The 15,419-nt window shown below is 42.0% G+C and overlaps 1 protein-coding gene across 1 annotated transcript in view; it reads left to right on the top strand.

Annotated features, from left to right (window-relative positions):
* Positions 1-4,924: 4,924 nt before the first annotated feature.
* tmtc1 (transmembrane O-mannosyltransferase targeting cadherins 1) overlaps positions 4,925-15,419 on the top strand; it is a 93,058-nt gene continuing 82,563 nt past the window's right edge. Inside the window, exon 1 of the mRNA XM_085435783.1 lies at positions 4,925-5,352. Coding sequence (XP_085291909.1) covers positions 5,057-5,352 — 296 coding nt within the window. The 5' untranslated portion in view covers positions 4,925-5,056. The remainder of the gene's footprint in view (positions 5,353-15,419) is intronic.

The raw sequence follows: 15,419 nt of genomic DNA, 5'->3' as shown, positions 1-15,419 counted from the left end.
TAACCCATGAAGGACTCTTCCAGTTTACCCGAGTTCCATTTGGACTTGCTTCAGCCCCTTCTGCCTTCCAAAAGATGATGCAAACAGTCCTAAAAGACCAGACAGGAGTACAGAACTACTTGGATGACATAATAGTGTATGGACATTCCAGAGAAGAGCATGATGAACGGTTACAGGCTGTCCTCCAACGCCTGAAGGATGTCGGTCTGCAGATCAACTTCAACAAAAGTTCATTTGGACAGACATCTATTCCGTTCTTGGGACACGTCATTTCCAAGGATGGCCTGAGCCCCAGCCCAGACCACCTGACTGCCATTGCCAAAGCCCCTGCACCAAAGGACATGGCTGCTCTTCGTTCCTTCTTAGGCTTGACTTCGTGGTTCAGCAAATTCCTAGCAAACTATGCAACTGTGGTTGAACCACTCCGTGAGTTACTTCGGACAAGCCAGACGGCTGAACTTCAATGGACTGATACAGCAAATGAAAGCTTCAACAAACTGAAGGAAATGCTACTAAAAAGCCCAGCACTGGCAATCTTCAACCCAAATCTGCCAACGTTCATCACCACTGATGCGTCAGATTATGGTCTTGGAGCTGTTCTGACCCAGATCAACTCAAACAATGAGGAACGTGCTGTTGCTTTTGGCTCCCGCACCCTGTCCCCAGCCGAGAGGAAATATTCAACAATTGAAAAAGAAGCCCTCGCCTGCGTATGGGCCGTTGAAAGATGGAGGACGTACATATGGGGACGCAGATTTACTCTGAGAACTGATCACCAGGCCCTCACCACCCTGTTAAGTACTAAGGGGATGAACAGAGCTGGCATGAGGATAGCACGTTGGTCAGCCAGACTGATGTGTTTCCAGTATGACTTAGAGTACCGTCCAGGAAGCCAAAATGTTATAGCTGACTGTATGTCCCGTGTTCCCCTGCATACCACAAACACAAGTGAAGACTCTGAACAGGACTTAATTACAGAGATTGCTGAAATTTCTCCTCAGCTAACAGCGCTTCCACTGGCTGACTTCAAAGCAGAATGTGAAGACTGTCCTGAATTAACAAAACTAAGACAGATCGTTCTTTCGGGCTGGCCGAAAGTAAGAAAATCCTTACCAGATGATGTCAAACCCTACTTCCTGGTCCGACATGAACTGGCAGCAGAGTCACCGCTGATATTTAGAGGAACACGGCTGATTGTTCCTAAATCTCTGCGAGGAAAAGTAGTGCACCTAGCCCATGAAGGACATCAAGGCATGGTCCGAACCAAACAACGCCTGAGAGATCTATATTGGTGGCCAAACATGGATGAACTGGTCCACGAAATATTGTCCACATGCACAACCTGCCAATCGTGTGACAAGACTGCAGCTGTTTCACCTGCACCGTTACAACCCATCAAATTCCCAGAGGGTCCGTTTCAACATGTTGCTGTCGACATTGTTGGTCCGTTTGAACAAGGAACCTATGACTGCAGGTTTGCCATCACACTAGTTGACTATTTCAGTAAGTGGCCTGAAGTCGCATTCACACCAAACGCCTCAACTGCGACAGTGATTGCATTCCTGACTTCCATTTTCGCCCGTGAAGGAAACCCTTATGAAATTACAACTGATAATGGTCCGCAGTTCACCTCAGCTGCCTTTGCTGAGTTTCTCGCTGAAAGGGGCATAAAACACATCAGGACAAGCGTCTATCATCCTCAAGCAAATGGATGTGTGGAGCGCTTTAATAGAGTACTGAAGGACTCCATACAGACAGCACAAGCTACTCAGCGACCATGGAAAACTGTGGTTACAGAACTGCTTCAAAGTTATCGAGCGACTCCCCACGCGACAACCGGTGAGTCCCCTTTCCAGCTCCTCAGAGGAAGTGCCATGCGGACTAAACTCAACATTCTGCCACCACCAAAGGATGCTGGACAATATGACCACATCAGATCCAAAGTGACATTGACACAGAAAAGAAGTGCACTTTATACAGACAGAAAGAGAGGTGCTAAACCTACTAAAGTGACTGTGGGTGCGTCAGTGAGAGTACGAAAGCCATTCCATGTGGGAAAAGGAGAGCCACAATACACCAAGCCGCTGGAGGTACAGCAGCAGACGGGTGAGAGTTCTTTCATCCTCAGCGATGGGAGAAGATGGAATGCAGCACGTCTCTCACTTGTCCCAGAGAACTCAAAACACACACAAAGAGCTGATACAGAGACAGAAAACATCAGCTCAGCACAGACTGCTACACGTCCCACACTGCAGAGGGACAGACAACCACCAAGATGGACAAAAGACTTTGTTATGAAATAGTTCAGAGGTAAAAAGAAAGGAGAAATATGCAGATGTGAGAAATGACTGTGAAGGGAAAGTGCATTTGAGTTTCATTAGTTATCTTTAATTCCAGCTGTGACTTCTGATAAGCTGAGAAGAGGGCACATGGTTGTTCCTTTTGATTCAGGGTTGATCCGGGGCACGTTTACTTTGCCATTACAGTTCTTTTATCAGGATATATATATAATACTATTCTGAAATTACTAATTCCCTCAAAAGTAAAAGGCTGTCGAATGTTTCAGGTTGTGCTACAAGGGAAAGAGTATTATTTGAGAAAAGGGGGAGATGTTGTGTTTACAAGGTTCTATAATAAGGGAAGAAAATTAGTACATGCTGTTACCCTGTCAGACCAGGGGTGTCGCTAATGAGGCTGGGTAAGAGAAAGAGGAGAAGAAGAAAGTAGAGAGCGAGAACAAGATGGAGCTCCGCTGTAAAGCCTAAAATAAAATGTTGAACCCAGACGCCGCCTCCGCTGCCTGATTACACACCCAACAACCCTGCCATCAGTGGCACACAGCCAATCATGAGCATAATAACTGTTGTAACAGTGATTGTTCGCTTAATTTGAAGTGCTGTTTAATTTTGCTCAACAAAATGAACATTGTGCTTATGATTTTTGTATAATCTGTAAAAAAGAAAAAAGAAAAAAGACCAAAGACTTAATGGTCAAACTCAACTTTTTAACTCTGAGGGAGATGGAGAATGAGCCTATTTTCAAAAAAAGTGGACTGTTTCTTTAAGTAGTATATTGTATATATTGTCAAAAGCTAAAGTGTACATAGCAGTTGTATTTTGTGTACTGTATCAATGACCATTAATTTCAAAGTCAAGTGAATGCTAATATTGTCTAATGTGAAATACTGTAAGCAAATGAATAAATAACCTAATTCTTGCTAGACCTTTGACTGTGTTTTGTTTGAATCCAACTGTGTTTGCAGATGTGATTAGATGCAGATGTTGTTACTTTTATTATTATTATGGCACTAAATACATTTTAACCTCCTAAGACCCGAACTCTTCCACGACATGCATTTTTAATTTCTCTTTGATATTTGGGCATATTGGGACCCGATGAATGTAAAAAAAAAAGAATTACCAGATTTTCTTTTAACTTATTTTTGTTTTTAAGAAAAATAAGAGCCACAAATGAGGATATTTGTTTAAAATTTTGATAGAACAGTAGCAGTATAATGTCCTCGGAAGTGGATATCAGGCCCTTGTAGAGCAAAATTGAGTATTTTGGTCTAAATAACCCAAAATGTGACGTCCACATATGTGGACGCCAGGTCCAAAGAGGTTAGATAAGGGATACTTTGAAATATATTCTACTGAAAGGTTGGAAATGTATTTTCTTGAACGCAAATATCTTTTGAAATGTATTTTGGTTTGAAAGAAATATATTTTAAATTTCAAAAATATCTTTTTTTGGAGCATCACAAATACAAAATATATTTACCATATATTTGAAATGTATTTTGGCCAGGAAAAATTTATTTTTTTTACCGTATGGGGGAGTGGATTGTGAAGTACAATAGTGTCAGGACACAAAAGACCCATACCGTAATATGCATAAGAATAGTGCAACAACATTTTAGGTGCGGCTGGCGGTGCGGCTAGCTTGACTGTGTCTTCGTAAGTGAGGGCTCACTTGACCGCGGTATTAAACAATGCAGTATGTCTTACAGATGATTGAAGCTGGTGAGAGCTCTGCTAGCATTAACCAAAAAGGTCTGCTTCCATAACAACCCTCCAAAAATACAACAACCCAGAAATACTGCACAGAATTGAACAGGAGATGTTAGAAACTAAAGTCTGTGTATCAGAAAATATGCTCCCTTAACAATAATAATAATTTCTCAGATGTGACGAGGCAGCAAGGTGTACAGAAGGACTCTGCCGCTTCTGCTGTTTGGGGTCCGGCTGGCACGGAGCAAGAGGACAGCTCACGTGAGCGCGTTCACAATGATGGGCTCGTGCAGTTTTGGCCCCGCCTGCATTAATTATCTGCGGCTGATATTTTAAAAGGCGAGAGAGGTATCGTCTCCTGCGCATGCGTCTGCAGGCGCGATCTGTGCTGATGTCGCATTCAGGTTCTTCACATAAGCTCGTACACGGAGGCTTCGTCTTGCCTTTGGTCCACCAATAACATCTATTAATAGACTCTTACATAGTAAATGGAAAAAAATTGCCCTTTCTTCCTCTTATTTCAGTCTTTTGTCGTGTCTGTTTATTTGTTAGCAGCAATGTCATACGTTCTGTTTTCAAAAATATAAGTCACACTAGGTGTACAACAAACCAAACAACATAATAACGATATTGCCAGCGATTTTGCCCCTCCCCCTCCAAAAAAGACTAGACTCTAAGGGGGCAACTGATGTACTTGTCTTTGATGTTGTCAAGGTCAAGAACGACCAATCAAGTGCATACCTTTGTATGTAAACAAAACAGATTACTCTTTGGTTTGTTAATAGTAAATATGAAACAACTATTTATGAAAAGAGTAATGTAAATATAACAGAAATAAAAACAATAAAGACGATTTCACATTTTCTAATACTAGGAATGGCCTACTAGTAGGACATTCTCCCACAGAACCTAAAGGCAACAAAGTACATCTCCACCATCCCTGCTGTCCCCAGAACACAGAGCCGCTACACTCCAGGTGGAATGGACGTATTCTCTGCTACTCCCGTTCTCAGTCCGCCAGAGCCGCGGGGAAAGCCAGGCCCGACATGACAGCGTCTGCACGGGACAAGAAATTCTGCCAGCAGTCGCGGGTAACGGTCCGTCCGGAGACGGTGTGGGCTGCGGGTCGCTACATCGCGCTGGCCGCCCTGTGTATCCTGTGCTATAGCAACTCTCTCCACGGGGAGTTGGTGCACGACGATGTGTGGGCTATCGTCAACAATCCGGACGTCCGACCTGGCTCCAGCCTCAGAAACATCTTCAGCGACGACTTTTGGGGCAAGAGGATGGCGGACAACACGAGCCACAAGTCTTACAGACCGCTGTGCATCCTCACCTTCAAGTAAGTTCTCGGAACTCAGCCTTCCCGCCTTACCTGGAGCTCTGAACAGCAACACTTAGTGCTAGTCGTTCTGCTGGATCGACAGCTCCGCGATGTAAACGCGTGTTTCGGGCTGACGTCATCCAGCTGTCCCTCGTAGGGACGGGCTGCTGTAGCGAAATGCTGAACTTTGCAATAGCCGAACGCTGCTAACCCCGGCTATGTGCCGATACCAGGCAGGGTCTTCTCGGGAGGAATGTTACAGCGAGAGTCTCGCTTCCAGTTCTTTCTATGCAGAGTTGGAGCGTGCAGAGCAGCTTGTCTCAGCACATCCAGCCGTCCAGCCCACGTTACTACTTTGATTCAAGTTTCACGTATCGCACAGACATCTGTGGAACCTGTTGCGCAGGTTTTTAGGTGCTTGAAGTCTGGTGGTGTAGTTGGAGGTGTACTGTATGGGTGGAGATGTAGTAGTGGTTGGAGCGGTTTTGGAGTGGGCTGGTCTGTTGTGCTCGGGTCGTCGATGGATGGAAATAGCGAGGGTGGGGAGTACCCAGTCGGGCTTCCTTAACAGGGTGGGAATGTCTGATAAGGAAGAGCATAATGAGTAAACAGTCCGCACAATGGCCTCCAGATAAATGCTCACCTATGTTTCCATCATTCCCCACGTTTCCTCCTCATTAGGCAGTTTGTTAGTTCAAATCAAATCAAATCAAATCACTTTTTATTGTCACATCACATGTGCAGGCACACTGGCACAGCACATGCGAGTGAAATTCTTGTGTGCGAGCCCCACAAGCAACAGAGATGTGCAAACACAACAACACAAACGAGCAAAATACAAGAATGGCCAACCTGAAACTAATAAATATATGTACAATATATAATAGTGTATGCATTTCTGGATGTGTATACTAAATATTTTCCTACGTGTGTGTGTGTGTGTGTGTGTGTGTGTGTGTGTGTGTGTGTATACACATTTTTACAAATTAAATAGTAAAAAAATAAAATAAAATAATAATAATAATAATAATAAAATATATAAAATATACAGAGTTGAATATGTGCAAAACAAGTGGCATTTATATACAGTATGGAGTGCATAATGTTGAAGTTCCAGTAGTGAAGCTGAGGTGTCTATGACGTGTTCAGCAGTCTGATGGCCTGATGGAAAAAGCTGTCTCTCAGTCTGCTGGTACGGGACCGGTTACAGATAGGGTTGCCAACTCCCTGAAAAATAAATAAGGGACACCTCGTGGCCAGGGCCGGGCGACCCAGTTGTCTTCACCCTTCCCAGTGTGGTGAATTTTCTAGCTCTTTTTTTGTGTGTGAAATTATTTTTTTAACCATTTGACTTGAATTTGATTTAAGTAGATGTTTATTCTTTGTGATATGAACACATGTGAAACAAATGATCATTTAGCCATTTATTTTTAGCTCAAAATGACAACATTAACACAGTAAAACAGGTCTCCTTCTTAAACAGAAGCCTGTCATGCTTAACTTTTGAGAATATAAGTAAATCTTTCTTTAAAAGAACTCTGTCCTGCTTAACTTAAAATAATAGAAAACAATAGAAAGAAAAACATTCTTGTAACAGTGCACATTTAGTGCATTTAGTACAATTGGCTTCAGTTGAGGTATTATTTCAGCTTTTCTAATGCTAATCAGCTGCTCCTGTTTGTAAACCCGCTTGTTCCCATGATTACGCATCATAACTCATCATCATTATTCATCTATGTATTACTTTTATGTATTAGTCATCTATTTGTAATCATCTATCCTTGCAGTTGTTTATTACACAAAATAAATTATATTATCACACTTCTGGCCACATAGCGCTGATATTCACTGCACATGCCCATATTAACTTTTTCCAGCCAGGTGTTTTCCTTTTCCCATTCTTCCCTTTCTCTGAGGGGAACAAACATTGTTGCTATAATGCTGGGCTTACACTGTGCAGTTTTAGGCCCATTTTGAGCCGATTTTTGAGTGATCTTCATCGTGCATCGTGTAGTATACGTGGGGTAACAAGAAGCGATTAACACCTCACGACCAGCTCCCGATCATCAATCACTCGTGAGGGTCTCATCACAGCCGCTCACACTGCTCGCGCGCAAACACGTAAACGTTGGTGTAAAAGATGGAGCAGCACGGCTGTGCAGCGTGTGATCTGGACACAAGCGATGGAGGCACAACTTGTAGAACTTTGGAAAGCTCATCCGAGCCTTTTCGATGTGGCATCACAAAATTATCACGACCACAACAACCGTGAAAATAGTGGGATTTACATGCTGCTCAATCACAGCTGCCTGATCAATGTTTTTCATTAGCAATTTAGCAAAGTTGATGGTGGTGGTGTGTGTGTCTGTGTGAGTGTAATGCTGGGCTCACACTGTGCGATTTTTGGCCCATTTTGAACCGATTTTTGAGTCGTGCGACCGATTTGGCGATCGGCCCGATTTTGGCCTTCATCGTGCGTCGTGTAGTATACGTGGGGTAACGAGACGCGATTAACACCTCACGACCAGCTCCCGATCATCAATCGCTTGGTCGTGAGGGTGTCACCGCAGTTTGTCACACTGCGCACGCGCAAACACAAATGTCAGCGAAAAAGACGGCGCAGCACGGCTGTGCAGCGTGTGATCTGGACACAAGCGATGGAGGCACAACTTGTAGAACTTTGGAAAGCTCATCCGAGCCTTTTCGATGTGGCCTCACAAAATTATCACGACCACAACAACCATGAAAATAGTTGGATTTACATTGCTGCTCAATCACAGCTGCCTGATCAATGTTTTTCATTAGCAATTTAGCAAACTTGATGGTGGTGGTGGTGTGTCTGTGTGAGTGAAAGACAGAGGGAGAGCGCGACAGATTTTCTGTTATAACCTTCATTTTATGGAGGCACAGTGTGAGTACTCAGGTCGCATCAGAGCATCGGGCCGTATAGTGTGAGACCTGCATCGTGACCTACCAACTTTTAACCCCTGCGAGTCAATCGTGCAGTTTGAGCAGGAGCTGAATAACGCGACTGAAAAAATCGCACAGTGTCTGCCCAGCTTTAGGTGTACTGTCGTCCGAGACTTGCACCGCAGTGTCGGCGTTTGTTTCCCTGTTGGCCATGCTTCTTGTTATGGTCATCTGTTGTCTTCCGGTATTTTCTCCGTAAGCGACCTTTCCTCGACCAATGAGATGAGCGGTAATCTGAATTGTCATACTCGAATTGTCATAAGTGTGCTGTCAGCTCATTGGTCACAAATCAGGAGAGGGGCTGGGAATTATGTTTTCAAACAAAGCGTTAATTCCATTAACATTTATAGACTACTTTTGATTCTCACTGTATTACGGGACAAAGTGCGTCCCTTATTAGCTCAATACGGGACGTGTACTTTTGTTTCGAAATACGGGACGATTCCGTTTTTTAAGGGACGGTTGGCAACCCTAGTTACAGAGCATGGCTGTTGCGAGACATAAAGCTCTGGTGGGATACGATGGGCCATTAATCAAATCAGACATTTTATTCCTCTCTCATAGTGAGTGTGTGTTTGTTTGTTTTTTTGTTTTTTTAAAGTTTTCCGTGTCGGTAAGCCAGCAGCATTTCAAAAGTTAAAAAAAGTATTTCCCAAATACTTCTCCCCTGCAGAATTGCTTTTCCCTTCGTCGTGAGTACGCGCTGGGCTCTCCAAATCACGGACAAACAGTATCTCACAGTTGTTTATGTTTTTGAACCCATTTTGCAAAGAGAGGATTTTTTTTTTTTTTTGAAAAATGCATTGATAGCAATGTTGAATATTATAAGATAAGATAACCTTTATTAGTCCCACATGTGGGGAAATTTGTTTGTTATTACACAGGAAAAAAACAACTACACGTAAAATAATTAGGCCTCTGCCTTTCTAAATGGAGGGACAGTAACTGCGTGTGTATATGTAAGCTAGGGGTGCAACATACACAAAATTCACGGTTCGGTTCGATACTTTGGTGTCACGGTTAGATTTTTTTTTCGATACAAAAAAATGTTCATGCCTTTTTAATTTGTCATTCATTAAAATTATAAATATATATTTTAGCTCAAAAGTACAGTTTTTAAATTTAATGTTGCTGAAACAACAAAATAATAAAAAAAAATAAATCTATCTGATCGAGAAATCCCTCATCTTTGGAAAAGAGAGTTTATTACAGAGAAATGGCTCTTTCCAAAATAAAAGCTCTACTATACGCTTCTTCTGGGCTATATTCTCAGCAGCATATTAAACATATCAGGTCCCCATAAGGAGAATCCTGTGCTAACGGCTGTCTAAATGACTCGGGTAAAGTTTGTAGCATGCGTGCTTGTTGTTTTTGTCTGCTTCCACTTGTCTTTGCACTAGGATGCTGTCGGCGTAAATGTGCAGTCATATTCGTTGTGTTCCCACTAGTGCTGTCAGCGTTAATCTCGTTAAAATGACTTTAACGCCATAACACAGCAAATCTCCGTTAACAAGTTACCGTGGATCCTCCCGTGCTTAGGGCTGGACGACGTCAACAAGCTAACTGCGCTAACGCACTAGTTCCCACCAATTGAGCATTGGGTGGCACATCCGACATACTGTTTTACTTTTGTCCATGACGCGCTTACCATCAGGGTCATGCTTCACATGAAAACCAAGATAGTTCCAAGCGCCAGATCTGAATGAGGGTGGGAGAGGTTCAGTTTCGGGTAGCGTTGAGGCAGTTGCCATGTTGCAACGAGCTTAGCTTCTGTCTTGCTAGCTTGCGCTGCGCTCAGTGGATCTGCACTCGACAGTGCAGCCTAGGCGGAGTAGTCGAACGCAGATCCACTGAGCGCTCAACACAGACAGCATCGTCAGAAGAAAAGTTGATAAAATAAATAAAAAAAGTTGTATTGTTCGATACATATGCGTACCGAACCGAAAGCACTGTATCGAACGGCTCAATATCGATACGAGTATCGTTGCACCCCTAATGTAAGCGTGTAAAACCTGAAGATAGAGACAAAATACTGTTAATCTGACTATCTGCCATTCTGCAATTCATCTCGTATAAACAATAACGTGGCGCAGAGCGTGACGTGAAAAAAGGCACATACATTTGACGCTGCGTGAAGAACTCTATATTCCTCGTCCACAAGTAAACGGCGTTTGGAATCACTGAAAACGAGATTTTTTAAAACTCCTTTTTTGGGTTGCGTTTTCAAAAATACCCGTGTAGGTGTGGACATAGCATAAAAGAGTTAGTAGTTTATTTTCTTACTACCTGTAATTTATTGCAGTTTACTTGTACTTGCTTAATTGTTTACTAAATGTTTGAGGTGTGAAATAAACTGCAATGGAGCAAAATATGGGTGTTTGTGGTTGGAGGATGTGTTTGTGCGCGGGGGGGTGGGGTCTAGCGAAAAAGGTTTGGGAACCACTGCTCTATGGAACACCAGGACTGCCATAATGAATTAATTAAATACACCATTAAATTATTAATTAAGCAAGCAAGCAATTTATTTATATAGCACTTTCAGAACGACTGTACACTTGACATGCCAGAAATGATACAATAAGTAAAAAAATATAAGATTATAAAAATGGTAAATGGCCTGTATAGTGCTTTACACATTCAGTCATCCACCCATTCACACACACATTCACACACTGGTGATGGCAAGCTACATTGCAGCTACCCTGGGGCGCACTGACAGAGGCGAGGCTGCCAGACACTGGCGCCACTGGGCCCTATGACCACCACCAGTAGGCAATGGGTGAAGTGTCTTGCACAAGGACACAACAACCGAGACTGTTGGAACAGGGTTCGAACCGGCAACCTTCCGATTACTCTTGAGCCACGATCGCCCCATATTTCCATATTGGACTTAATTGCCATATATATTAAAATGACATTTAAAGTAATAAAATCAGCACAAATAGCAAAAACATAAAATAGTATAAAATGATAATTAGAATTACATTTAAAACAATAAAATCAGCAAATTAGATTACAGCTACAATAACCTCACCCTAAACACCAAGAAAACAAAGGAACTGGTCATGGACTTCCGCAAAACAAGAACTGATCCCCCTCCCCTAGCCATAAAAGGTGACTATGTGGAGAGGGTGCCCTCCTTTAAGTTCCTCGGCACCCACATATCTGAGAACATTTCTTGGTCCACAAGCACATCTGCCCTGGTGAAGAAAGCCCAGCAGCGCCTGTCAGAACTCTTAATGCAAACTGAGAGTGTGAACAGACTTCTCCAACACATCCACTCTGACGCTGCTATTGCAACATCTCAGTCTTTCCATGTTCTGTGCAATATATTTTTTTTATTGGCTCATGTGCAATATCTTTGGTATGTGCAATATTTTTCGGTCCTGTGCAATATCTTGGTCTCAGTAAAATTACCATCTCTACCCTAAATGACCATAGCCCCTCCACCTGTATTTATTTATTTATTGTACTATATAACTGCTCTTGTATACAGACCCACAATGTTTCTGTTTCAGTGTTTCTTACGCATATGACAATAAAATGACAATAAAAAACTATAAGTCTCTAAGTCTAAAACCATAAAATGTGTCATATGCCAAGGAGTAAAAATGGGTTTTAAGACGTGTTTTAAAAGTGGTCAGTGATCTCTCTAATGCGCTGGGGCAGATTGTTCCAGACATTAGGAGCAGCAATAGAAAAGGCCCTAGGGAATTAAATGTGGCAATATTAACTCATTCACTGCCAGCCATTGGCAGTGAATGAGTTAAACCCATTGACTCATTCACTGCAATTGACGGCTATAGACGTCAATGGCAGTGAATGAGTTAATTAAAATTGGAAATAATTAATTAAATAAATATTTATGACACATTTAATTAATTAATGACACATTTAACTAGTTATTGACATATTTAATTCATTATCTAGTGATGTATTTATTTAATTCATATTGGCATTTTGTCCCCTTCTGTCAGCCTCACCCATCAAACTCAGGGGGCGGGGTTAACCCTGCCACTGCAGCTTCTCTAACATTTGATTGGTTGCTATGTAAAGTAAGTCAAGACAGGTCGATCCAGATAATCGATTACAACTGTGGATTCGGGGCAGTCAGGTATCCCAGAATGCATTTCAAATCACAGGCAGCAATGGTTGTGGCATAAAGTTTGAAAAGATCCCATTTTTCTGTCACCAACTACACTTTTAGTATTGTTTTAGTTGCAAATGTAGCGGCGTAATCTTCACATGTCTGGTCAGGTTGCAGCATAGGACATGTTTGCAAAGTGCTCCGATGTTTTCGGAGATGTCGCTAGCTAGAGTATACCGAGCTCACAGCCCCGGTGTTCCAGCTTAACTGCTTTGTATGTGTGTGTTGTAAATATATGTATGTATACGTTAACCAGCTTGTTTACATATTTCACTCTACACGTTCTGCATGTTGCATTCGCAGATTCTCATTTTCACCGAACGATCGTCTCTTTCCGCCTGTTCTTGTGTCTCTGTGCTTCTGTAACATAAAGAACGAGCTGACATTTTTCTAATGACACCAGCGATCAGCTCAACAGGCCCTAAGTTTACCTGCATGCATCCTCCTCCTCATCTGTCAGTTGTTTAACACTTGCTGCTAAATCATGAAACACACCCACATTACCTGGTGATAGTCACAGTTTAACTGGGCAGCCGGTGCTTGATTTAATGCAATGTCAGCGCATTTTTCTGCACAAGATAAGTAAATATAGTTTTTATTCCCGAGCGCAGAGCTGCTGGAGCTTGTTTCCCAACAGAGCACTTTATAGGTGAACGTCTTGATGCATGCTCAATCATCCAGGTAAGTAAATCTCCAAAAGTTGATTCTGTTCATCTGGACATAGCGTTTTGTGGGAGAAACGTTTCGTCACTCATCCAAATGACTTCTTCAGTCTCAGTTGACTGCAGGTTTCCACAACCTTATAAACAGTATGGAAGAAGTGGAAAAGAGGGCTTTGCTATCCTACTCTGGAACAAGTCATTGATTCAGATATGTGGATGACACCTGGGTGAAAATCAAATCTCAGGACGTACCACATTTCACGGATCACCATTAAATCAGTGGACCAACACATCAAATTCACCAGGGAGGATATGAAAAGTGGCAAGTTAGCCTTCTTAGACTGTGAGATTTCCATCAGTAATGGGGGACATCTAAAAGCTGATCTGTACCGTAAACCTACGCATACGGATCAGTATTTAAGTTTTGATTCTCATCATCTATTGGAGCATAAACTGGGTGTCATTAGGACGCTACAACACAAAGCGAACGCCATCCCCACTGACACAGCAGCCAGGGAGGCAGAAGAACATCACATCAAGAAGTCCTGAGTAAATGTGGTTATCCCAGCTGGACTTTTGTCAAAGCTGGGAAGGCGCCAAGAGAAAGCTCCAGCCGATCCAGGAGAGAAGGACATACGCTGCCCACGCGAAAACCTGTAGTGAATCCCGTACATGTCAGGAGTATTTTTTTATACAAAGAGGAAAGAGAAGGCGCATTTCCACCGAGAGGAGCAGAGTTTGCAACAGCATGTTCATCATGCAGACTGCAACCTGGACAGAAATATTATATCATCTGTTTTTTAATAGTTATTCAACTGTATTCTAAGCACCAGCTGTCTGTTAGAATTTTTAGAGTTTACTTAACTAAAAATAAATGATAATTTGTGTGATTTGTTTTTTTCTCTTTTTTCTTTTTTTTTGGTGTTTCGGTCATGTTATGTTTACCTGTCAAAGGCTTGTTAGAAACTATGAAACACATGGTGCAGACTTCTGGATGTTAGAAGAAAACTAATACTGCTCATGAATGAGACTAAAGGCAGGAAGGTGTCCTTTAAAACTAAACATGTTAATAGGACCTCCCTATTTATATCATAGTTTATGATATAGCACTAGGGCTGGGTATCGTCACTGATTTCTAGAATCGATTCAATTCCGATTCACAAGGTCCCGAATCGATTCTATCCACGATTCGATTTAATTCGATTCGATTTGAATTTGGGAAATTTTGACAGTCAGAAATATTATAATTCAGATCAGCACATTTACATATTTTTGTATGTATAAAAAGGAAGCTGACACACACAAGACTTTATCAAAGGTGTGAGCGTCACAGCAGATGCCTTTGTGTCAAAGTAGCTGAAGATAAAACACAGAAAAACATGAAGGTGATTTTTCCTGGCCTGGGATTTTATAAAAATATTCTGCAGTACATCAAAAACGAAAGAAAACCATTAATCAACATATGAACGTTACCTTTGAAGTTACAGCGGTTTTATTAGAGACACGGCTAAGTGTTTTGCATTTTGCATAATTTTAAAAACTTTAAATTTGTTCAGTATTGAACGGCAGAAATTAGGTTTTCTTTTCGGAAGTATATAAAACGAAGAAAAAAAACGTCGTCCGACAGCCTGTAAACAGCGGTAGACCTGTGCGTAACAAGCAAGCGAATAATGAAGAAAACAGATTTTTAGACGGGAAACTGTTCTTGAAGTACAGAGAGAGAGAGGGAGAGAGCTGTGTATGAAGTGTGATTTTTATCGTGGTGGAAGCAAAACAGGAAAAGTCGGAGTGAATTCATGACGATGTTTATGTGAAGCGTAGTTTGGATCTTCTTTGCTGCTGGTTTGGTCAGTATTGTTTGGAGAGACATCAAACTAACAGCTTTAGAATCAGTGCAAAAAGGGCGTAAACACACAGCGCAGACCTGCGGATCAGAATCAGCGAGCTGTCGGCTTTCAGCCCCGACCGTCAGCTGAGAAAGGAGACATCTCACTGATTCTGATCCGCAGGTCCGCGCTGTGTGTTTACGTCTTTGTGCAGAATCCGTCTACCTGCTCTCATTTACTGTCTTAGCTGTTTGGTGGTTGTTTAAATTTTGTGATCTTTCACCTGAGATTCTGGCATTTCGGGCAAAATAAATTTATATTAAAAAATCGATTCAGGATTTTAATGAATCGATTTTACGTTATCCAAGCCAGAATCGATTTTAATCAATAAATCGATTATAAAAACCCACCCCTATATAGCACGTGTATTTCAGTAATAGCCTACTGATTTCAGTGTAGTGGTGAACAGTCACACAGCTC

Source organism: Copadichromis virginalis, linkage group LG17, assembly GCF_057382275.1.
Source record: "Copadichromis virginalis isolate Kocher_CV1m ecotype Utaka linkage group LG17, C_Virginalis_male_GT1.1, whole genome shotgun sequence".
NCBI lineage: Eukaryota > Metazoa > Chordata > Actinopteri > Cichliformes > Cichlidae > Copadichromis > Copadichromis virginalis.
The sequence above is the reverse complement of the archived record's forward strand: the minus strand, read 5'-3'. Positions and strand labels throughout refer to the sequence as shown.